This window comes from Apodemus sylvaticus, chromosome 4 (genome assembly GCF_947179515.1).
Source record: "Apodemus sylvaticus chromosome 4, mApoSyl1.1, whole genome shotgun sequence".
In the NCBI taxonomy this organism is placed as follows: domain Eukaryota; kingdom Metazoa; phylum Chordata; class Mammalia; order Rodentia; family Muridae; genus Apodemus; species Apodemus sylvaticus.
In genome coordinates, this window is record NC_067475.1 from 40,225,686 (window position 1) to 40,245,995 (window position 20,310).

General features: G+C 34.8%; 1 protein-coding gene across 3 annotated transcripts in view; it reads left to right on the forward strand.

Annotated features, from left to right (window-relative positions):
* Window positions 1-20,310, forward strand: part of Fnbp1l (formin binding protein 1 like) — an 80,102-nt gene that overhangs the window by 49,131 nt on the left and 10,661 nt on the right. For all 3 annotated transcript variants that reach the window (XM_052179314.1, XM_052179315.1, XM_052179316.1), the window contains 6 exons: window positions 658-805; window positions 1,586-1,648; window positions 6,885-6,989; window positions 10,041-10,169; window positions 10,479-10,625; window positions 11,568-11,771. In XM_052179314.1, coding sequence (XP_052035274.1) covers window positions 658-805; window positions 1,586-1,648; window positions 6,885-6,989; window positions 10,041-10,169; window positions 10,479-10,625; window positions 11,568-11,771 — 796 coding nt within the window. The remainder of the gene's footprint in view (window positions 1-657; window positions 806-1,585; window positions 1,649-6,884; window positions 6,990-10,040; window positions 10,170-10,478; window positions 10,626-11,567; window positions 11,772-20,310) is intronic.

Here is a 20,310-nt window from a genome sequence, read left to right on the forward strand (position 1 = left end):
CCCTGTCTGAGCCCCCAGTTGAAGAGTGTTCCTTGGTGTGTTCCAAGTAGATATATACATTTTAACACAGTAATTTTCTTTGTTTCTCTCCTTCCCTTCACACACATTTTTACCCTTATTTTTGCCCCCTTTATCCCTCTTTGGTGCCAACCACAATGGTACGTTTCCATTCAGGATGTGGGCAGGCATACAGGCAGCTGTATCCAGAGCTGATAGCAAAGTTCTGTAGATCCGCTATCAAGATGCATTTGAGTGGTGTGATTGGCAGGTTCTGTCCTCGAGAACAAGCACATCATCTCTGCAACAGGTTCAGCTGCCAAGCCTAGGAATCCACCCAAGTGATTCCCAAGCTCAGGCCAGTCAATTGGCAACCTAAAGATTCCACTATGTCAAAAGAACCTGCAGGTAGTATTCTTATTATATTTTGACCCCAAATATCCCTTTATTTATAAATTGAAGGCTATCTAAAGATACTTAAACATGTACAACTTGAGTTCAATGCAGGTTTTCTTTCCATATGTAATTAATATAGAACCAATAGCTGGGATTAGGTTGAGTATACTAAAGCTTCTCAACATTTAGACACCAAAAATACTTCACAAAAAAATTGTAATGGAAGCAAAGATAAATCTTATTATTTTTAATATGTTTTGCCAGGTTTACTTCATGTATCGCCTTTTTTAACATCCTTAATGAGTTAAACGACTATGCAGGACAGCGAGAGGTAGTAGCAGAAGAAATGGCACACAGAGTATATGGTGAATTAATGAGATATGCCCATGATCTGAAAACGGAAAGAAAAATGGTAATATTTATGATTTTCATCTAATCACAACAGTCATATGAAATAGTTTCTGAAAATAACTATTTTTCTTTTAGAACTATGTTTGGTTTAAGACTGGTTTTCTATATTACTAAATTTCCTTCCATTAAAAATTGTGAGATGAGAATATACTGCAAAACAATGTCAGTAAAAAAGAAAAGCTGTGAGCTAAGGTTACCAGTTTATAATCTGAATTATGATCAGGGTTTGGCAACATACAGCCCACAGACCAAATACAGCCTGTCTCTTACTTTTGTTTCCTAGGTCCCATAAGCTAAGGATACTTTATATATTTAGGTGGTAGAAAAGAATTTAAAAGTAAATAGTGGCTTGTAAAATTTTATAAAATTTGAATTTGAGTGTCCATAAAGTTTAATTTGCATTCATTGTGTGTGATATTTCCTATGGCTACACAATTGTAGACAGAATACTGTTTGACTTACAAACGTAAAATATCTATTACTTGTTATCTGACTTTTTATAGAAAAAGTCCAATGAAGATGATCATTATTTTAATATTATGCATGTTTTAAAGGTTATTTTAAAAGTAGTAAAGTAACCTATAAGATATATTTTAAATAAGTTTTTCACTCTCTTCCTAACTCTAAAGTTAGGAATAGTATGTATAACTAATATATACATGTATATATTTTATCACCTTGAAAAGTTAAGAGCCCTTTGAGGATGTTGGCATTTCCTTAGTATGTAAATGTAATTATTTTTGTTTGTTTGTTCTGTTTGTTTGCTGATGGTTATCTTCAGCATCTCCAAGAAGGACGGAAAGCTCAACAGTACCTTGACATGTGTTGGAAACAGATGGATAATGTGAGTAACAGTGTTTTTCATGGATGATCAAAAAGGCACAGACTGACTGACCCTCAGCCCCATTAAACTCTACATCTGAGTCTCATGGTTCTCAGTGTATTAGGTTTGGCAGCAAGTACTGTTGCCATCGAGCCATTTCCCACCTGTCTCCTCCACACCGCCCCCTCCCAGGGTGTGTCAGGGTCTCATTCTGTAGGCTATGTAATAAGTGAGTTATTATTCATAATCTGCCATTTGTTTTTGTTTTATGATAACTAAGGAGTATAAATAAAGGATTGAGCCCATTGCATTTTCCTTTTTCCCTATGTAAACAGTGGGACAAATTCTTTAGTCTTCATATCCTGGTAAATACTAGAGATATTTATCCAATAAGTGGAGTTTGGAGAATTTGTAAACAGCTATCTTGGGAGACTATTTGCCTGAGAGGAAAGAACTAAGATTGTGGTTTTTGAATGTTTTTATGGACTAGACTTCTCTTGACCTCCTTTTTACCATATGACCTTCTTATATGGTAGTCCTTTTTAGCAGAGGAGCAAGGACTACCATATAAGAAGTCCTTTCCTATAAGGACTTCCTTTCTTTTAGCTCAGTAATGCTGTAAGCTTCAAATTGCAGAAAAAGAACTAATAGATCAGACTTAGAAAACCTACTAACTACTTAAATTTCCCTAAGGTCCTTTATAATGTGCAGTTTTAAAAAGGTTTTGTTTTACATAAACAAGGTGTCCACATAGATGCTATAGTCTTATTTACTGGATATGCTAGATTGAAAGACTTTGTAGTATAAGATAGACTTTTTTTTTTTTTTTTTTGAGACAGGGTTTCTCTGTGTAGCCCTGGCTGTCTTGGAACTCTGTAGACCAGGCTGGCCTCGAACTCAGAAATCCACCTGCCTCTGCCTCCCAAGTGCTGGGATTAAAGGCGTGCACCACCACCGCCCAGCAAGATAGACTTTTTAAATGTTCAGGTTGCTAAGTGATTGGCTCTTCGCTAGTATTTTTACAATAGATAACTATAGTCTTTAAGAATTGTGCTGAAGAAAGGTGTGATGTGTGTGTATATATTTAATTTTTCTAGTTGTGATTGTCAGAAGGGCTTGGAGACTTAAAATTTACAAGCTCATGAAGGCACTCTGGTGTCTCTTCATACTATGCAAATCTTTGGCATTTTGAAAGCTCATGATTATATTTGCTATGCTTTTATGTTTTCCTGTTAAAATGAATATTTAAAACTTAGATTCTATTTCTATTTAAGTGTCAGTGATTTTTAATCACCAATGCTGATTTAGAGTTCTTAGGTATGTTAATAGTCTGTTTTCATTTTCTTTATAATTGGTTTCACCAAGACTTTACAGGAGGGTTTTTAGTTATTAAAACTTAAATTACTATCAGTGGCATCCTTAGTATCTGCCATCTAATAAGCGTGCAAGAGAGTGTCTGTTTTCATTAACATAGAATAACATACTCCTGTACTCAGGAGGTCCTGGTTCTTCTAGAATTGGGTGTTGACATAAATCTGTTTACAGTATGTGCTGACTCATCTTTATAACAATTGGCAGTTATTAAGAAAAGTTACAAAGGTTATAAAGTAAGACATAACCATTACAAAAGTTAGGTATTTCAAATAATGTATTTTTTTCAAGTCATTAACAATATTATGAAAAAGTAAATTTAGCCCTAGTCAGCCCTTTACTTGTCCTGGTCCCTGTATATTCCTAAATAAATATGACATGGCTTCTGTTTTTTGTGGAGCCTGGAGTCCAGTGAAAGAGACTGGCATTATTTAGAAACAAATATCGGATCCTAATTTCTAATTATTTTTCCTTTTTAGTCAAAACAAAATTATAGAAACCTAATGTGTCTGAAGTAGTTGAAGGGAGCTCTAACAAACTGGGGAAGTGAGGGACATGAAACAGTTGAAGGGAGGAGTTGGAAGAAGTCACTACTCCCAGGGTGAGCAGTGGCATTTCAAAGGAGGGCAGAAGAGAGTGGCCTGTGAAGGAGAGCTTGGCCAGAACTTAGGAAGATTAATGTTCGATGCTACTTGTAGCGGTCAGCAGGCTCCAGATGATGATTTACAGTTTCCTAAGAGCAGAGCTCAGAAATAGCAGCTCTAGTCTGTCAGTGGTGGAGTGATGTCACTAGTGCTACATGCCACCAGAGTGTGTTGCTTCTTATTCTTCAGCTTTGCTGCACCCTGGGGCAAGAAAAAAAGGAACATTTCTTTTCTCACTGTTCTTTTTAAATCAAGGACATAAAACTAGCAGAAAACCCCAGTAGACTTCCTCCTGGGTGCCTCTAAGGACCATAAAGCCACAGTTGTCAACAGCCTCTGTATTGACAGGCAGACTCTGCTCCGGAAGAGTAGGGAATAGAGGTCATTTTCTATATTGTATAATTATACATGGTGAATGGAATAGTTTTAATTCATTTGTATTTGTGATTGCCTTGCTATTCCAAGAAAAGTGAATGTTTTTCCACAAATAAGATATATAATATAAAATACTTGTGTGTAACTAGCCTCATTTTGTGTCAAAATTATTAACACATAGCCACTGGACCACAGTGGGATTGTGTAAATACAAAATACTCCAGTCTTCTGCTTTCTTTTTCTGAGTAATTCTCAGAACATAGATCATAAAGCATTTCCAGGCAAAAACTTAATAGAGGCTCTCTCTGGGGATTCTCACAAACTCAAGTCACAGAGTTGGGGAATTACACAGGGCTTTTCCAAGGAAACTACCTGGCTGCTTCACTCCAGAGGGAAAGATCAGGGTTAGCCAGCCCTGCCTAGAGTGTATTTAATGGAAACGTAAAATAAGCACACAGACAAGGATTCCCAGACAGTGAAGGAAAATATCAGATCAGAGACCACAATAGTATATAGAGGAAACCACAACTATGAAGGTGAAAAGCTTAAAGATAAGGATATCCAAAAATGGTATTAACTTTCTCTGTGGAGAATAGGAAATGCTTTATCCATGGAAATAAAGGTAGATACTATTAAAATTGGTGTAAATACAAAAGGACTTCATATAGGGAGAAATGAAAAGTCCATGAGAAATGGACAAAACTGAAGACATCTTTCAGAAAGTAAAAATTAAAGAGGATAAAATACAAAACAACAGAATAAAATCAGAAAATTTCATTTAGCAGTTTCTTTTTCAAAAGAACCGTGCTAGATTAAAAAAAAAAAAAAGATGGATAAAAGTAAGTCAAGGAAAAAAATGCCTTCAATGTAAAGTCATGGATTTCTGGAGGAAAGAACTTGCTGCATCCAGTTCTGTGAACTGTCAACACTTGCCCTCATAAGAGCTGACAAGGTGGCCTAGCACTCGATCCCGGCCCTGACCCGTAAGCAGTCAGTAGAAGTGGAAGAATAGCTGACTCCTGAGCGTGCAACTCTGACCTCTGAGTGAACGCGCGCTTACATACATATATACATACATACATATATAAACCAGTGCTGTGACCTCTTCTTAAAGAGCTCATCTTATGTGCATGGCATCTCAAAACGTTTTATTTATTTTTTATTAGATATATTTTTTATTTACATTTCAAACGTCCCCTTTCCTGCCCACCCCACCCCCAAAAGTCCCATAACCCATTTCTCCTCCCCCTGTTCCCCAATCAACCTACTCCTGCTTCCCTGTCCTGGTATTACCCTACACTGCAGCAGATCTCCAAACTTTCAGGAGAGGTTCCAGATATCTAAGAGAGAACAGATTTAGTCACAGAAGCAAAATGTTGCAACAAAAAAATAAACATGCCTTTTACAGTGAATCAGGAATTAATTAGAACAGGATTGGGCATATCTCAACCTACTTATATACAAACCAGAAAATAATAGAATAGTACTTTTAAATTTTCTGAAGGAAACTGTTTCCAACTCAGCCACTTAAAAGTGGCGGTAAAGGGCTGTCCCAATGGCCTGGAGTTCAGAAAGCCTAGACATGGTGGTCCGGGATGGGATGGGATGGGTGGTAACGATAAAAACATTTCTCACCTCAAAAATTACATTTTACAAACCTTCTTGAAAGCTACTGCTGAATGCGATCCTGAGAATGATAATGAACCTAATGTATCCAGGTAACAGAGGTGCAAGGCACCCTGGGATTATAGGAAAGGGAGACTAAGAAAACAGCTCTCTACTGGGACAGCTGGTGTGAGTTAGAAACCGTGAGGAGAAAATGAAACCAGAGAACAAAATGATGTAAATAATGAGGATTAACATAACAGTAAGTGTATATTAAATGTGCATGGATATATATCATATCTCACTTATAAATAGCTTTTATATTTTTTTATGAATGAGTATATTTTTATGAATTTTTATGAGTTTTCCTGCATGTTTTATGTGCACATGTGTGTGTGTAGTGTGCTTAGAGGGCAGAAAGGTGTCAGTTCCCTGGAACTGGAGTTACTGGACCACAAATCAATCTTGTGGATCCTGGGACCCAACCCAGGCCCTCTACAAGAGCTGCAAGTACTCTTTAACTGCTGAGCAGTCATAAATAGCTTTTTAAAAGTAATACTAATTTGAATTAGATAAAACTTGGATGTGAGAGGGACAGTGGGGGCGCATGCCTTTAGTCCCAGCATTTGGGCAGCAGATTTCTGAGTTCGAGGACAGCGAGGGCTACACAGAGGAACTCTGTCTCAAAAAACAACAACAACAAAAAACCAAAAACAAACAAAAAAACCATGTGACACATGCCCCCTAGCACTCAGAAGCTGATGCAGGAAGATGAACTATTCAAGGACAGGGGAACTACACAGTGAATGCCATGCCAGCTCGGACCACATAGTAAAACTCTGTTTTTGTTGGTTTAAGGAAAAACTCAACACAAAAACAAGTAGTCTTGTGTCTCTGCTGATAATGTTCCTGAGTTATCTGATAGAAACAACTTCAAACCACTTTGAAGGGATATTTCCACATCTTAACTACACCAAAACCAACCAATGAAGACTCATTTATAATAATTTTCTTGTTATGGACAGAGAATTAGAAATGTTTTGAGTATTAGTTATATTCATGTTATTTTTCATTATTGTCAGTAACTAATAACTGATATTTAAGATATAAATATTAGAATAAATTTAAGTTGGTTATAATAATTAATTTTCCAAATTAGAAAGGGCAAATTTTATTTTCATTATTTTAGTTCATTTTTAAATAATACACACTGAGAACACTTAAACTACTTTGCAAACAAGTTTTTAAAATTCTCTTTGCAGAGTAAAAAGAAATTTGAAAGAGAATGCAGAGAAGCTGAGAAAGCACAACAGAGCTATGAGAGATTAGATAATGACACTAACGCAACCAAGGCCGATGTTGAAAAGGTAAGGGTCCAAATGGGCTTTGAAACAGCATTACTACTGGTGTGTATCCATTGCATAAAGTCAACAATCCTGCTTTGATAACCAAATATTATATGTATGGAAAGAAGGCATACCTTTTACATCATTATTATATCTAAATCTAAAATATGCAAATGTTGCTTACTTGATCTAAGAAGGAAAAATGATAACATAATGCCTTAGTTGCATTCATAATGCTCAGGAGAAACTGGCTATTAGGATTTTTTTTTTATTATATGTTTTTATTTTCTATATTCTTTGTTTACATTCCAAATGATTTTTTTTTTTTCTTCCTTATTCCTTTGGTATTTTTGGATTTTTGGATTGTTTTCTTTCGAGACAGCGTTTCTCTGTATAACCCTGGCTGTCCTGGAACTCACTCTGTAGACCAGGCTGGCCTTGAACTCAGAAATCCACGTGCCTCTGCCTCCCAGAGTGCTGGGATTATAGGCCTGCGCCACCACCGCCCGGCTTTCTTCCTTATTTTTAAATTGAATAAAAAGAGTGAGATACAGCCATAAAGTATGCACATTGGGTGTGACTCAACAGTACCAGTACCTCAGCAGCTTTACAGACATGAGTGCTGAACTGTCACCATGTCACCTCATTACCTGATAAAAGTCTTGTCCCAGATTCTGAGCTGGCTATTCTGTGGCATAATTTGCTGATAGGATTGATTGGTCTCGTAACTGCTGTTTCTTTTTTTCTCCTTTGTTAATTAATAGAGTTCAGTTGGGCTCCCCTCCCCCACATCTTTATTATTTCCTTATATAGGCTGTACTCATCTCTCAGATTTTGAGTTACATAGACAAATGTCAAATACATTTTTAAATAATAATTTTAAATAATAAAAATTCTGAACTGACTGTAATACTGTATGTTTGATCAGTTCTGGTTTCGATTACCTTCCTTGTCTGAGCACTAAGTTCTTGCTGCTATGACCTGAGTATTTATGACTTAGGCAGCCTTGTTGTTTGAACTGTCTACCACTGAGTTTATGATTATCTTGTCTTTACATGTGTGTTGGTATGAGGATGTGCCTCTTATAACTTAAAGACTGAATTTAAAATTTGTATGGACATCTTTATTATTAGCTTTGATCCTGCTAGTTAAGTTTTTATATCTTTATTTTGATTATATAATTTCCTTTCCAACATTATGGCATGTTCATAATTGAATAATGTGTTACTCTATAGTATTGTGAATAACAGCACTATTTTGTACAGGGGACATGTCTCAACGTTGACATTCACCTTTAAACACTTCTTTGAGTCAGTATCATATAGTGGTTATTCAAATTTATGTCACAGGCAATTTAAAGTTATATGTTTAGTGGACTCACATCAACATCTTCACTTTGTCTAGGGATTAGCTTTACGTATTCACTAAGCATCTTGAAACCTAGATATAATATGGCTGCTAGTTAGTTTGTCCTATCTTTTTCAGAATTTCAGTGTTCATGGTTTAATGTTCAATTATTTGAAATCTCTTTATTATTAAAAAATTAGACTAGGCTTCATCTATTTGACTTTGTAGCCTTATTTTTTTATATACTCTGCTGAGACCTCCTTCCTAGCTGGGACCTGGAGGAGTTCTCTCTGATAGGTCAGGAGGACTTGAGACTAGGACTTGGAATCTTTGTCCCGCTTTGTGGTTTATGGTAGAAGGAGAAAAAGGGATTTGTGTGTGAAGAAATGTTCAGGCTGGAACTTCAAGTTTGGTCTCATTTCATTTTTTCTCTATAGAAATACTTCATGTTTTGGTTCATAATATTTAGTTTCCATAGTATTTACTTGTAGGAACTTCTGATGTGCTGTGGATTAAATAAGGTTTTGTGGGCTTATCTATAATCTTGGCTATCCTGCTTCCATAGTCAGTTTATCTGAATTAACAAGCTATAGTTATAGACTGCTGTTAGAAGCTAAGTAACTGGGTCTGTAAGAGTTAGCATCCTAAGAATGAGGGGTGGAGAGGACTGGGAATGAGGATCTGGCCACAGCATGTGTTAGCAAGGCTTAGTAAAGCCCTGAGGTTCAGTCCTTAGCAAAAGAAAGGGAAATAAAAATAGGGAGGTGTCTCAATACCCAGTGTGCTGTGTAACCTATACCCCTGATGTTTACATAGCCCACATAGCACTCCCTCTCCTTCCCACCCTCCCTCCCTCTCTTCTTTTTGCTATGTTGTGCCCAGGTTACACTGCAGCTCTGATGCCTCAGCCTTGCATGTATGTGAAACTGCTGGTATGCAGTGTTGAATCTGGGGAGCTAATTCTTATTTCCTATTTTAGATCAGTGTCTTAGGGTTTTACTGCTATGAACAGATATCATCAAGGCAACTCTTATAAGGCCATTTACTTGGGCCTGGCTTATATGTTCAGAGGTTCAGTCTATTATCATCAAGGCATCAGTTTGGCAGTTTCCAGGTAGACCTGGGGCTTGAGGAGCTGAGAGTTCTACATCTTCACCCAAAGGCCGACAGGAGAAGACTGGCTTCCAGGGAGCTAGGATAAGGGTCTTAAAGCCCACATCCATAATGATATAAGGTCACATTTCTTAAGAGTACCATTCCCTGGGCCAAGCATATTCAAACCACCACAGTCAGTTAGAAAATTTGTTTAGCTTATACTCAGTGTGTTAGAACTAACAGTTTTACTTGTATTCTTGTCAGTGAAGATGATATTCCTTTGATTTTCTGCAAGAAATTAAATGTAGAACTATTTTAAATAAGTACCTCTGGTATTATAGAGATTGAAACACTGTTGAATATTACAGTACTCAAAGCACATTTTAATCATTCATATTTATTATGATTTTAGTTTATTATTTTCTGTGTGAATTTTATAAGTAGACTAGATTATTGAAAAGAGGAGAGCTTTCATAGGAACAGGGGGATTGTTGTCATAAGGAGGCTGTGTAAGATTTGGAAACATTCATTAGCTGTTGTGTTATCTATGACATAATTTAGGTTGGTATAATTTTCAGAAAAATGAATTACTTTGTTTTTGGCAATCATTTGGATCATTTTTGCCCATAGGCCAAACAGCAGTTGAACCTCCGTACGCACATGGCCGACGAGAATAAAAATGAATATGCCGCCCAGCTGCAGACCTTTAATGGAGAGCAGCACAGGCATTTCTACGTGGTGATCCCTCAGATTTACAAGGTAAGTGTCGTCTAGTTGAGTGAAAAAAAATGGTTTTGAGACAAGGTGGGAGAGGTGTGAAGCAGAGACCTGGTTGCCAATTGTGTAATGTTTTAGATGATTTTTAATGTCAGAATTAAAAGCCTTGTATTTTCCTCCTTTTATTATTTAACAGGCCTGAGATTATAAGAATTGTTAAGTCTATATAGCACCATCGAAAGGTCTAAAAATAAAAGTGTAATACCTAAGAAATAGTTTTGGGGAGGTCACTAATGGTTCTTCAGAATAGAAAATTCAATTTCCCTCCTTGTTTGAATTCTGGATTATTAGCAACTACAGGAAATGGATGAACGAAGGACGATTAAACTCAGTGAATGTTACAGAGGGTTTGCAGACTCAGAACGCAAAGTTATTCCTATCATCTCAAAATGTTTAGAAGGAATGATTCTTGCAGCAAAATCAGTTGATGAAAGAAGAGTAAGTACTATATAATTGTCTCTGGATTAGTGCATGTGGTGGTGTTGTGCATTTGAAATTAATGTTGTGGTTTGGGAGAGGAGTAAAGGAACTTAAGGAATACTTGCTTCTTACTTAGACTCTGTATGAGAGAGAGAGCCTTGCGTAAGTCAGACTCCTGAAGCAAGGTCAACGCTAACATTCTTAGTCTTTAAAGACACTTGCAGCCCTCTCCTGTCCATTATTTTTTCTAATCAAAAATTATAACCTTTGAACTATGTGTTTAAATTATATTATGCTGTTATTCTAATAAAAGTTTACAGAAGGCTGTGGTTAGATCGATCTAGTGTCAGGTCGATCTTGCGTAGTCCATCTTGAATGTAAGAGTTAGTGCCTGGGCTGATCCAGAACAGAGTGTAGAATAGAGATCACGAGGAGGAGGAAGAGAGGGCGTCAGGAGTCAAGTTCTCAGAACATAGGTCTAGAATCATCCCAGCTTAGCCAAAGGGCAGCATAGCCGTAGATCTTGTTATCTCTCAGTAAATGCTGACAGAGTTACTAAGAAGCATGGACAAGTAGACTCTGACATTCTGAGAGGAAAAAAGAAAAAACTAATTTTGGAAGAGTGTCAGATATGTGCCATGTACTTCCGTCTTCACAGCAAGTCATTCAGTCAGTGCCAGCAGAGAGCCTACCTGTAACTAACTAAATCCCTAAATTTTTTAAAAAAAGGAAAAGGCCTTTTAGTTTCTTTAGTCGAGAATTTCAAAGTATGTGTGTGTCATATTTTTTCACTTGGGATTGTTATATTCAATGCTTATTCCAACATTCAGGGAGAAATTATTTTCTTTAAGCCTTTGGTGATTACAATACAACTATTTCTTTAAACTTTTATTTAAATTTTTTTGAAAGCTAATGTACTGTTAACAAAATTGTTTTTAAAAATTGTTTCTTTATGTATAGGATTCTCAAATGGTAGTAGACTCCTTCAAGTCTGGCTTTGAACCTCCAGGAGACTTTCCATTTGAAGATTACAGTCAGCATATTTACAGAACCATTTCGGATGGGACCATCAGTGCATCCAAACAGGACAGTGGCAAGATGGATTCCAAGTCCACAGTAGGGAAGGCCAAGGGCAAACTGTGGCTCTTTGGAAAGAAACCAAAGGTAAAATACCATAAAATCTCCATATGCTAATCAAACTCTTACTTAGTAAGTTGAAAAAGATGTTGAATGAATAATAATTTACGACTGATAGAGGAATAATTTCATTTAGCTTGAATGATTCAATTAATCTTTCACTAATTAGAAAACAGCCTTGTACCTTGAGCACTTAATAATGTGGAAGAATATTAACTACGTTTTAATATCTAATTAAATTAAATGTTTTTACAATTTTATTTATATAGTATCAATTCTAAGGCAATGTTCTACTGTTACTACTTACTATAGTGGAGATTCTTAGTTGGAATAAATGATTAAACTCACTGATAATCAGTGTCAAATTAGATGTTATAGCTCATATTGCTATAACCTTTTATCATCCATATGCAGTTTTAATAAGAAGGGCTTAGTGTTCTTGTTTAACTTCAGCTTTTAGGAACCTCTAGTTTACTAGGGGAATCCTGCTCTTGTCAAACCCCAGATTGTGATGTACTGTAGTTTTTGGAAGCTAAACAAACATAGCTCAACACATGAGCAAATGGAATAGACCAGTGCTTTGTCTTTCTTCTTGATTTAGTGATTGTGTTGGACCAATAAGGAGAGATGTATTCCTTCTGTCTGATACACTGTAATTTTTAAAGTATGTTTATTTAATTTAGTTTAGTATTTAGATCTTGGCATCTGCAAGTATATAAAATTTAACTCATTATCTAACTGCTAGTATCTTTAAAAACACATTTATTGCTAACTCGGGCTTTCCTTCTGCTTCTGATAATACTGTCCTGTGAAGAGCTTGAGTGGTGAGACCTCTCTTGGCCACAGCAGAGCAGCCCGAGCAGCTTAGAAAGATGCGAATGCCAGAGCTTGTTTAAGAAGAGATGGTCTGAGAGGAAAGCTAGGGATGATGGGAAGCTTTTGCCTATTTATAGTAATCAGATACAGTTTTAGAAGTATTTTGTGTGATAACTTTAACTATAGTTGATGTCTTTATCTCTTGACAAGTACAAGTTAAATATAACCTGTATAGAATCCATTATGATGCTAACATGCTAAAATCCAGAAAAAAATTTTTAGTCTAGGTTATATTGTTCTAACATAATTTGTGTACTCTATATTTTAACCTATCAGCTTGTAAAAAAAACAAGTGAAATGGTATTGCTTAAAAGTAACTGACTTTACTTTTAAAAGATAATAGCTTTAGCAAAACTATGTTTACTCTCTATTTTCATAGAAAACTTTATTTAAAGTGTATTTTGTGAAAATATGTTGCCAGAAATAGAATTTTCATTTAGGACAAAAAACTATGCACATTTGGCTTATTGATTCCTTTCTTTATTTCCATATTAGCCACAGTCCCCACCCTTAACCCCTACTAGTTTATTCACATCCAGTACTCCTAATGGGTCCCAGTTTCTCACACTCTCCATTGAGCCCGTGCATTATTGTATGAATGAAATAAAAACAGGGAAGCCCAGAATTCCTTCTTTCAGAAGCCTCAAAAGAGGGGTAAGTTTAATAATGGGTTGAAATGCATGATGGCCTAATTGTTTGTGTAGTGTGGCTTTTCAATACTCTCCACCCTCATTATAAGGCTCTCCTATAAAGACACAGTTTAAAATCACCACAGAATTAAGTATAGCTGCCCTCAAGGAAAAACAACTCCTCTTTATAACATTTGAAATGTTCAACCATAAAAAATGGTATTATAAAGAGGGTGCTGGGTACAGTCATATTTTAGCTTTTTTTGTTTATGTGAAATCATATGTCCACCATTGTCTTGTAATGTATTTACATTTTTAAGACTTTCAGTAATTTGTCACTGGAGTTGCTTTTGTAATGATTTGTCACTAACGCTGACTTTAACAACTTTTAAAATTTTGTTTTGTTGACAGTAAAATGTCAAGCTTGATTTTTTTTTATGCCCTCTTACTTTTAGATGCATAAAATATAGTTTCTAATGCCTTAAAAAACTCAAAAGCCAATGTGAGTGAAGCATAGCTTTATAATTCCAACGCCTGGAAGGCTGAGGCAGAAGGATAGAATTTTAAGCTAATTTGGATTACATATGAAGTTTAAAACCAGTCTTGGTTATAGAGAGAAATGATATCTCTAAAAGCAAAAATAAAAAAAGAAGATAAATATATTAAATACAGAATCTTATGTGTCAAATTAATATACTAGATGGTATTATTAAATGATAAAACCTATAAAATACTTAGGTATTATTGAATAAGTTCATATGGAATTTGTTTTCTTGAACTAAATATAAACCTTTTTATTGGAGTTTTCCTTTTACTTTTTATTAATTGGCCAGCCTTAGATATCCAGTATTTTAATAGTACTCTGAAAATGAAAATGTGTAGACTAGAAAAATTCAAGTGCAGTGTCCCTTAGCAATGACTGTTACACTACCAATAAATTAATGGTACTTCATTATGCTAATAGGGCTAATTTTTGTTTTTCTTTGTTCTGAAGATTGAACCTAGGTCTCTGTGTATACGAAACACTCTAGCACTAAACTGATCACCTAGCCCGCAACATTTTCACCTTTATGTTTGAATTTTAGGTAATGCTCTTAATTATGCAGCTACAATTTAGATTAATTTATAGGGGGTTTTCACTATTTGAAAAACAGGTGTGATAATCATATATAGCATCAGATCATTAACAGTAATATACAAATAGTGTGTTCTTTCTCCTTTCTTTCTGTAGCATTTCCAAGAATTAAAGTGCATTTTAAACACCTGAAGAACAAAATGTATTTGTCTAGGGCAAGATCACGTTATTTTTTAATTCTAAACTATTAAGACAATATGACAAACTTCACTGATAGCAGTAATAACAGACCAATGCAGTGTTTAGTGTCTCCTTTAACTTCTCACCTCTCGGCTTCCCTAGCTGCGTGTGGATAATAGAGGCAGTCATGACCCTTAGAAAGGTCCCTTACGGATAAGTTTGTGTTTTGTGGACAAGCATCCTGACTGTCTACTTTGGAAAGAATTTTATTCTTATGTGAGAGACTTTATTTGGAATTTCTTTTGCCTTAGTTATGAGGCAGAATTTTTAAGTTGCTTCTCATAGAGATACATACTAAATTTAATTATACGGGAAAAATTTAATGCAGTTTACAACTATAAGGCCTGGAGAGAGAATCTTAAATATGTAGCATTCTTATTGAACAATTTGCAGTTAGGATTTTACAGCAGCAGCACTTAAAAATTGTTAGCTTACCCATTATTAGATTTATTTTCATATTTTGCTTTAAATTGTCACACATTGTTTTTATAACTCTGGAAAACTGAAATCTCCATGTCTTAGTTGCCATAGTAACTAACTAGAAATCTCCATGTCTTAGTTGCCATAGTAACTAACTAGAGGGTTAGAGGACAGCAGGGAGGGATGTGTTTATCTTTAGGATTGAAATTTTTATATTTTGATTGATATTTCAAAGTTTACTACATAATATTTGAAAATTAATACTAGATATACAGATTTTTTCCACTCAAGAATTCCACAAAGAAAGCAAGCCTTAATAAACTTTTTAATTATGTGCATTTACATGGATTTTCAGTCTACTAAAATCAGAAGCTTTTCAGACAGCTTCTAGCTACTGAGTTGTGCCTTCAGTTCAGAAGTTATTTTCTGTCTTGTTGGATATTGTGCTTCCTAAGTAGCTTCTCTAAAACACATACATATAATGTACATATACATATGTTTACTGTTAAAGAAAAGCTGGTGTATGCAGTCTCATAATTAAGGATTTGAAAAATGTTACATGAGAATGATGTTTTTGAGTTTGACAGTTGTGCCACTGGCTCTACTCCACGGGATAAGGTTCTGCAGTTGCCCTCTGTGGTCTCAAGTTCTAAGTGGATGTTTGGGGAATGCACCCAAACTTGACTGCTTAATACACAAATCAGCATTTTTATCTCCATAACTACTTTCTTTTGTTTTCATAGACATTCCTTTTAATGTAATAGAATTGTCCAGCTTATAATAGGAGTTCATGTTTGTGTTTTAATCATACATAATCCTATAGATTTCAGAATACAGTTCCCTGGGTTTTGGCCTGTTTTAAGATGAAACATACCTAATTATTTTCATTCCTTTACTTAATGTTCTGTATTTTGCACTACCTTAAGATGTAGTGGTTATATGAAATATTCTAATTTGTAAACTATTTCTATATGAAAGTCTAATATTTATATTGAACATGTATTAAAACCAATATTTATGTTCTTATAGAAAACTTTTTCAGTGAATTTAAATTTATTTTCTACTTAGTAAAACTAGACAAGCTAAAATAGAAGCATTCGATATTTCAGCTGTAATTATCCTATTTTCTCTATAAGATTAAAATATAAATTAGGAAAGTAATAATATGACTCAGGAATGAAAATTAAAATAAAAGATAATGCAACTCAGTTAACTATTTTATTCCTTGTCATACATAGTTTTGTTAGTGTATAAGAATACCATGGCTATCTTTTCTTAATTACCTATATTAATCACTGAATTTTGTGATAGCAAAATAAATTAATTTTTTTCTTCTTTTAAAGTACTGACGGTCTAAAGAATGTTAAGCGTAGTTTAGAAAGACAATGGATAGCAAATGTCATCTTTTTGTCATGATCATTAATAAACATGACCAACTCATCAGAGATAAGGGGTAGATATTTTTGCTAGATATTTATTAAATTTCTTTAAAATTTTATGTGAAAATTTTATCTGACATAGTATCTCTCCTTAAATTATGATTAAGAAAACAGACTTTTTTTTTAAGTGAGGGGTACTGAGGATTGAACCCATGGCCTTGTACATGTGAGGCAAATAGTCCACCACTGGCATGTGTCTCCAGGCCCTGTCCCCTAGGTGAAAGAACTTTAAGACTAGCTAAATGTACTGAGTATGAAGATTTGTAAAGCTTGATGCATCGTCTAGGCCACTGTGTGCTTGTGTGTGGGTGTGTGCGTGAGAGTGTGGGTGGCAGTGTGCGCGAGCATGCGCGCGTGTGTGCAAGTGTTGGGGGGGGTCATGTGGTCATGTGTGGTCATGTGTGATCGTTCTGGGCCCTTGCAGAATCCTGTGTCAGAATGGTGTGTGACATGCTGATGCATAAGCGCACCCTTGGGCTCTGCAGACTCTGCTCACTCGGTGTCTTCTGAAGGGAGCTCTGCGTTCAGGTTGCCAGAGGCAGAGCTGTAAGTTCAGGGCTGGTACATTGATTTCAGAATAAAATCTAAAAAATAGAAAACAACGCAAAACTCAACCTATACCTTTGAGCTTAATAATATAGAGAGAACTTGATACTGGGTACCTCATTTGTTATTTTTATTTTTTAAAAACCACACTTTAAGAATGCTACCCTTATCAAACTTAAAGTCCAAAATAGTGTTTGGACTATGAAGCTTCAGGAAATAATGTTTTCTGTTAGGCATTGAGAGGGACATTCTGGATTTTAAAGATTTCATCAATTTCCTATTAAATGGCTAACATTGTATCTTTTTCAGTCAGCACATTTCAAATATCAGTGCTAATGAAAATGAATGACATGAGTAAACACTTTCACAAAATTCTCCTTAAAATATATGACAGTAGGATGGTGCACTTTTAGTAAATTTAGAAAATATCTGCCCATTATCAGTGCGTGCTTTCCTTTCTTCTTCTTTTTGTTTGTTTGTTTGTTTGTTTGCGTGTGTGTGCAAGCAATTTGCTTTCCCAAGTGTGCTTAAATTTTTTTTCTGGCATAATTGTTTGGATTGTAAAGTGTATATAATTTATTTTAATATTGTAAAAATATAAGTTATTGCATCTTCTGTATTATGATTTCATGTGAATAATTTGCCATTTCTTTCTGTTTTCCATTGAACTATTCAGTGGTCGATGAAGATGGTAAGCCCTGTGTGCTGATCTGTATACTATACCCACATTAAATACTCCGAAAATATTGTTTGATTTAACTCAGAACAATTGTTAAAGTACATTCCACATTTCAACTTGTATGCTTTTTTTTAATACTTTAATCCATAGTCCAATATATGCCAATACCTTTGGGTATAATAGATTAGACAAAAATGTGCTTAACTGTCATCAACCCATCAAATTCTTAAATGTTATTTGATAGAGTCCAGGTTGTGGTAAAGAGAATTAATTTTTTAATTAAAATTTTAAAGATACATAGTAGAACAAAAAAAAGTTGATGTTTTACTGAAGTAAAATTTAGAAATACACTTTTAAAAATTTACTTTCTTTTAAAAGGTCATACAAATTTAATGTTTACTTTATCATAAGAATTACTAGGTTTTTCCAGAAAAGAAAAAAGTTTTGCTAATTTTATAATGAGTTTTGTTCTTTGTTGGGAAGCAAAATTAATCTGTTTTGTGTGAGAGTGTGTGAGAGTGTGCTTTCCCATCCTTCTGTGTTTGAGGTGTTCCTATATGCATTTATTTCACACAAATTGATGGATTTACATTACGAAGAATTAACCCCGAAGTAATTGGGCACTTACATAGAAAGCTATGTTCACAGATACAGAAAGCAGATTACTGCTTTAGACATTTCTAGTTGAGACATCTATAAAACAGTTTGTTATATGCCTTGCATGGCTTTTTGAAGTCCTTAGTAAATATAATGGAATTGCTTCATGTTCTTATGTAAGAATGTGTTATAATGCTGAAATGAGATGTTAGGAATGCAAGTTCCTTGATTCCTATTGTTAAAATATTAGGTGTCAGATATTAGGTAATAAAATGTATCAGCATTACACAGATATTTGGAGAGTTACCCTTTGATAATGGCCCATTATAACTCCCCCAAAGCCTATTAAACTAAAATATATATTTTCATTTCCTTAAATTATTTTCAAAATTATTTTTCAAAATATAAAGTAGGTTATCTGTGTACATGATAGTGTAATCCCTGGGCACCAAATTAGAATGAATCTAGTAAATTACATTGATCATTACCTAGTTTAAAGGAATTTTATATAGGAAATTTTGCTATTCTGTCATTTAGTTTAGATTTGGTTGATTGACAGTATCTGATAGAAAACAAAAGCCACTTAAACACTGGCCCCGCTTTAGTCTTATGGCTGTTGGATGCTCGTAGTCTCTGGGCCACTGTTGAGTCTTAGAGGTGCTTGTTATTAATTATGGTAACATTTGATTATTGGTTTTTTCTTTAAGTGGGTTTGCTTTTGTTTAAATGACACAAGTGTGGAGCAGTGGTTTGGACATTAAGAACTCTGGCTGCTCTTATAAAGGACCCAGGTTCAATTCCCAGTACTCACATTGTGGCTCACGACTGTCCTGAACTTCAGTTCTAGAAAGTCCTATGCTCTCTTTTGGCCTCTGGGAACAACTTAGATCAAGGCAGGAAATCACCCATTGTTCAAATAAAATAATTTAAAAGTGAATAGAATGTCCTTGTAACTGGTAAAATCAAGCTATTAAGCATTTGTTAAAGACATAAGTAGTCCAGAAATAAAGAATGCATTTTATTTTGTAAGCTTGTCACAGTAACACTTAAAAAAATGAGAGTAATATTCGTATTCAACCATTTGAGAAAAATAAAGGATAAGTATTAATTTTTGAAATGTAATATAGTAACAGGTTATATATTAAATGGATTCAGTAGTTAATAATGGTTCTATTATAATTTCTATACAATGTAGCTGAAGTAACAATGACTAAATGACATTTAAGAGGAAAATGGAACTGAGTGTGGTGAGACACTCTTGAAACCCCAGCACTGGGAAATTAAGACCAGAGGCTGGGAGTTCAGGGCAAAGCTACACAGTGAGGCATGGAGAAAGCATCATTATAATAGAAAAATCTGCACCTTTATATTAACATTTAATTCACCTAGATTCAAAAGCATTAAAATCTTTCAGATCAGGAATCCTCCCTAAGAATTGCGTCAAGGCTGGGCTTGGTGTCACATACTTGTAATGGTAGTACTGGAGAGACTGAGGCGGGAGCATCTGAGTTTAAGTTACAGACTGTAGTGAGAGCCTGCTGTCTCATCCAGATTAGAGAGAGACAGAGACAGAGAAAACAAGGGATTATATCTTTCAGAAACAGCTGAGGGCTGTCATTGGGTTTTATATAAGACTAGAAGTGTATTCCATGTATATAATTTCTGATCTGTAGACGATACCTTTAATTTTTTAATGATCAGATTTTAATTTGTTTCCAAAGACTGGTCTAAAAAATATGATCATTCAAAAACTAGCTGCAGTATTGAAATACACTTTAATTAGTTGTCTTCATGCGGTAAGTTGCTTATGTTGTTCAGTGATGAATTTCATATTTTTATTTAGCACATTCATGGTATTCTAAATATCATGACTGGATTTTTTTTCCTTAAGATTCTATGTAAGAGTACATACAAAGTAGTAAAATAATATAAGAAATGTTATGTGTTCCCATTTTGTTGTTGCTGTAAGAAGACTTGTGTGTATTCATTTTAACTGTCAAGACTTGAAATAATGTGAAACAGTTATTAATTACCTGTATTTGGTAAGATTTCTTTTTTTCTGCCT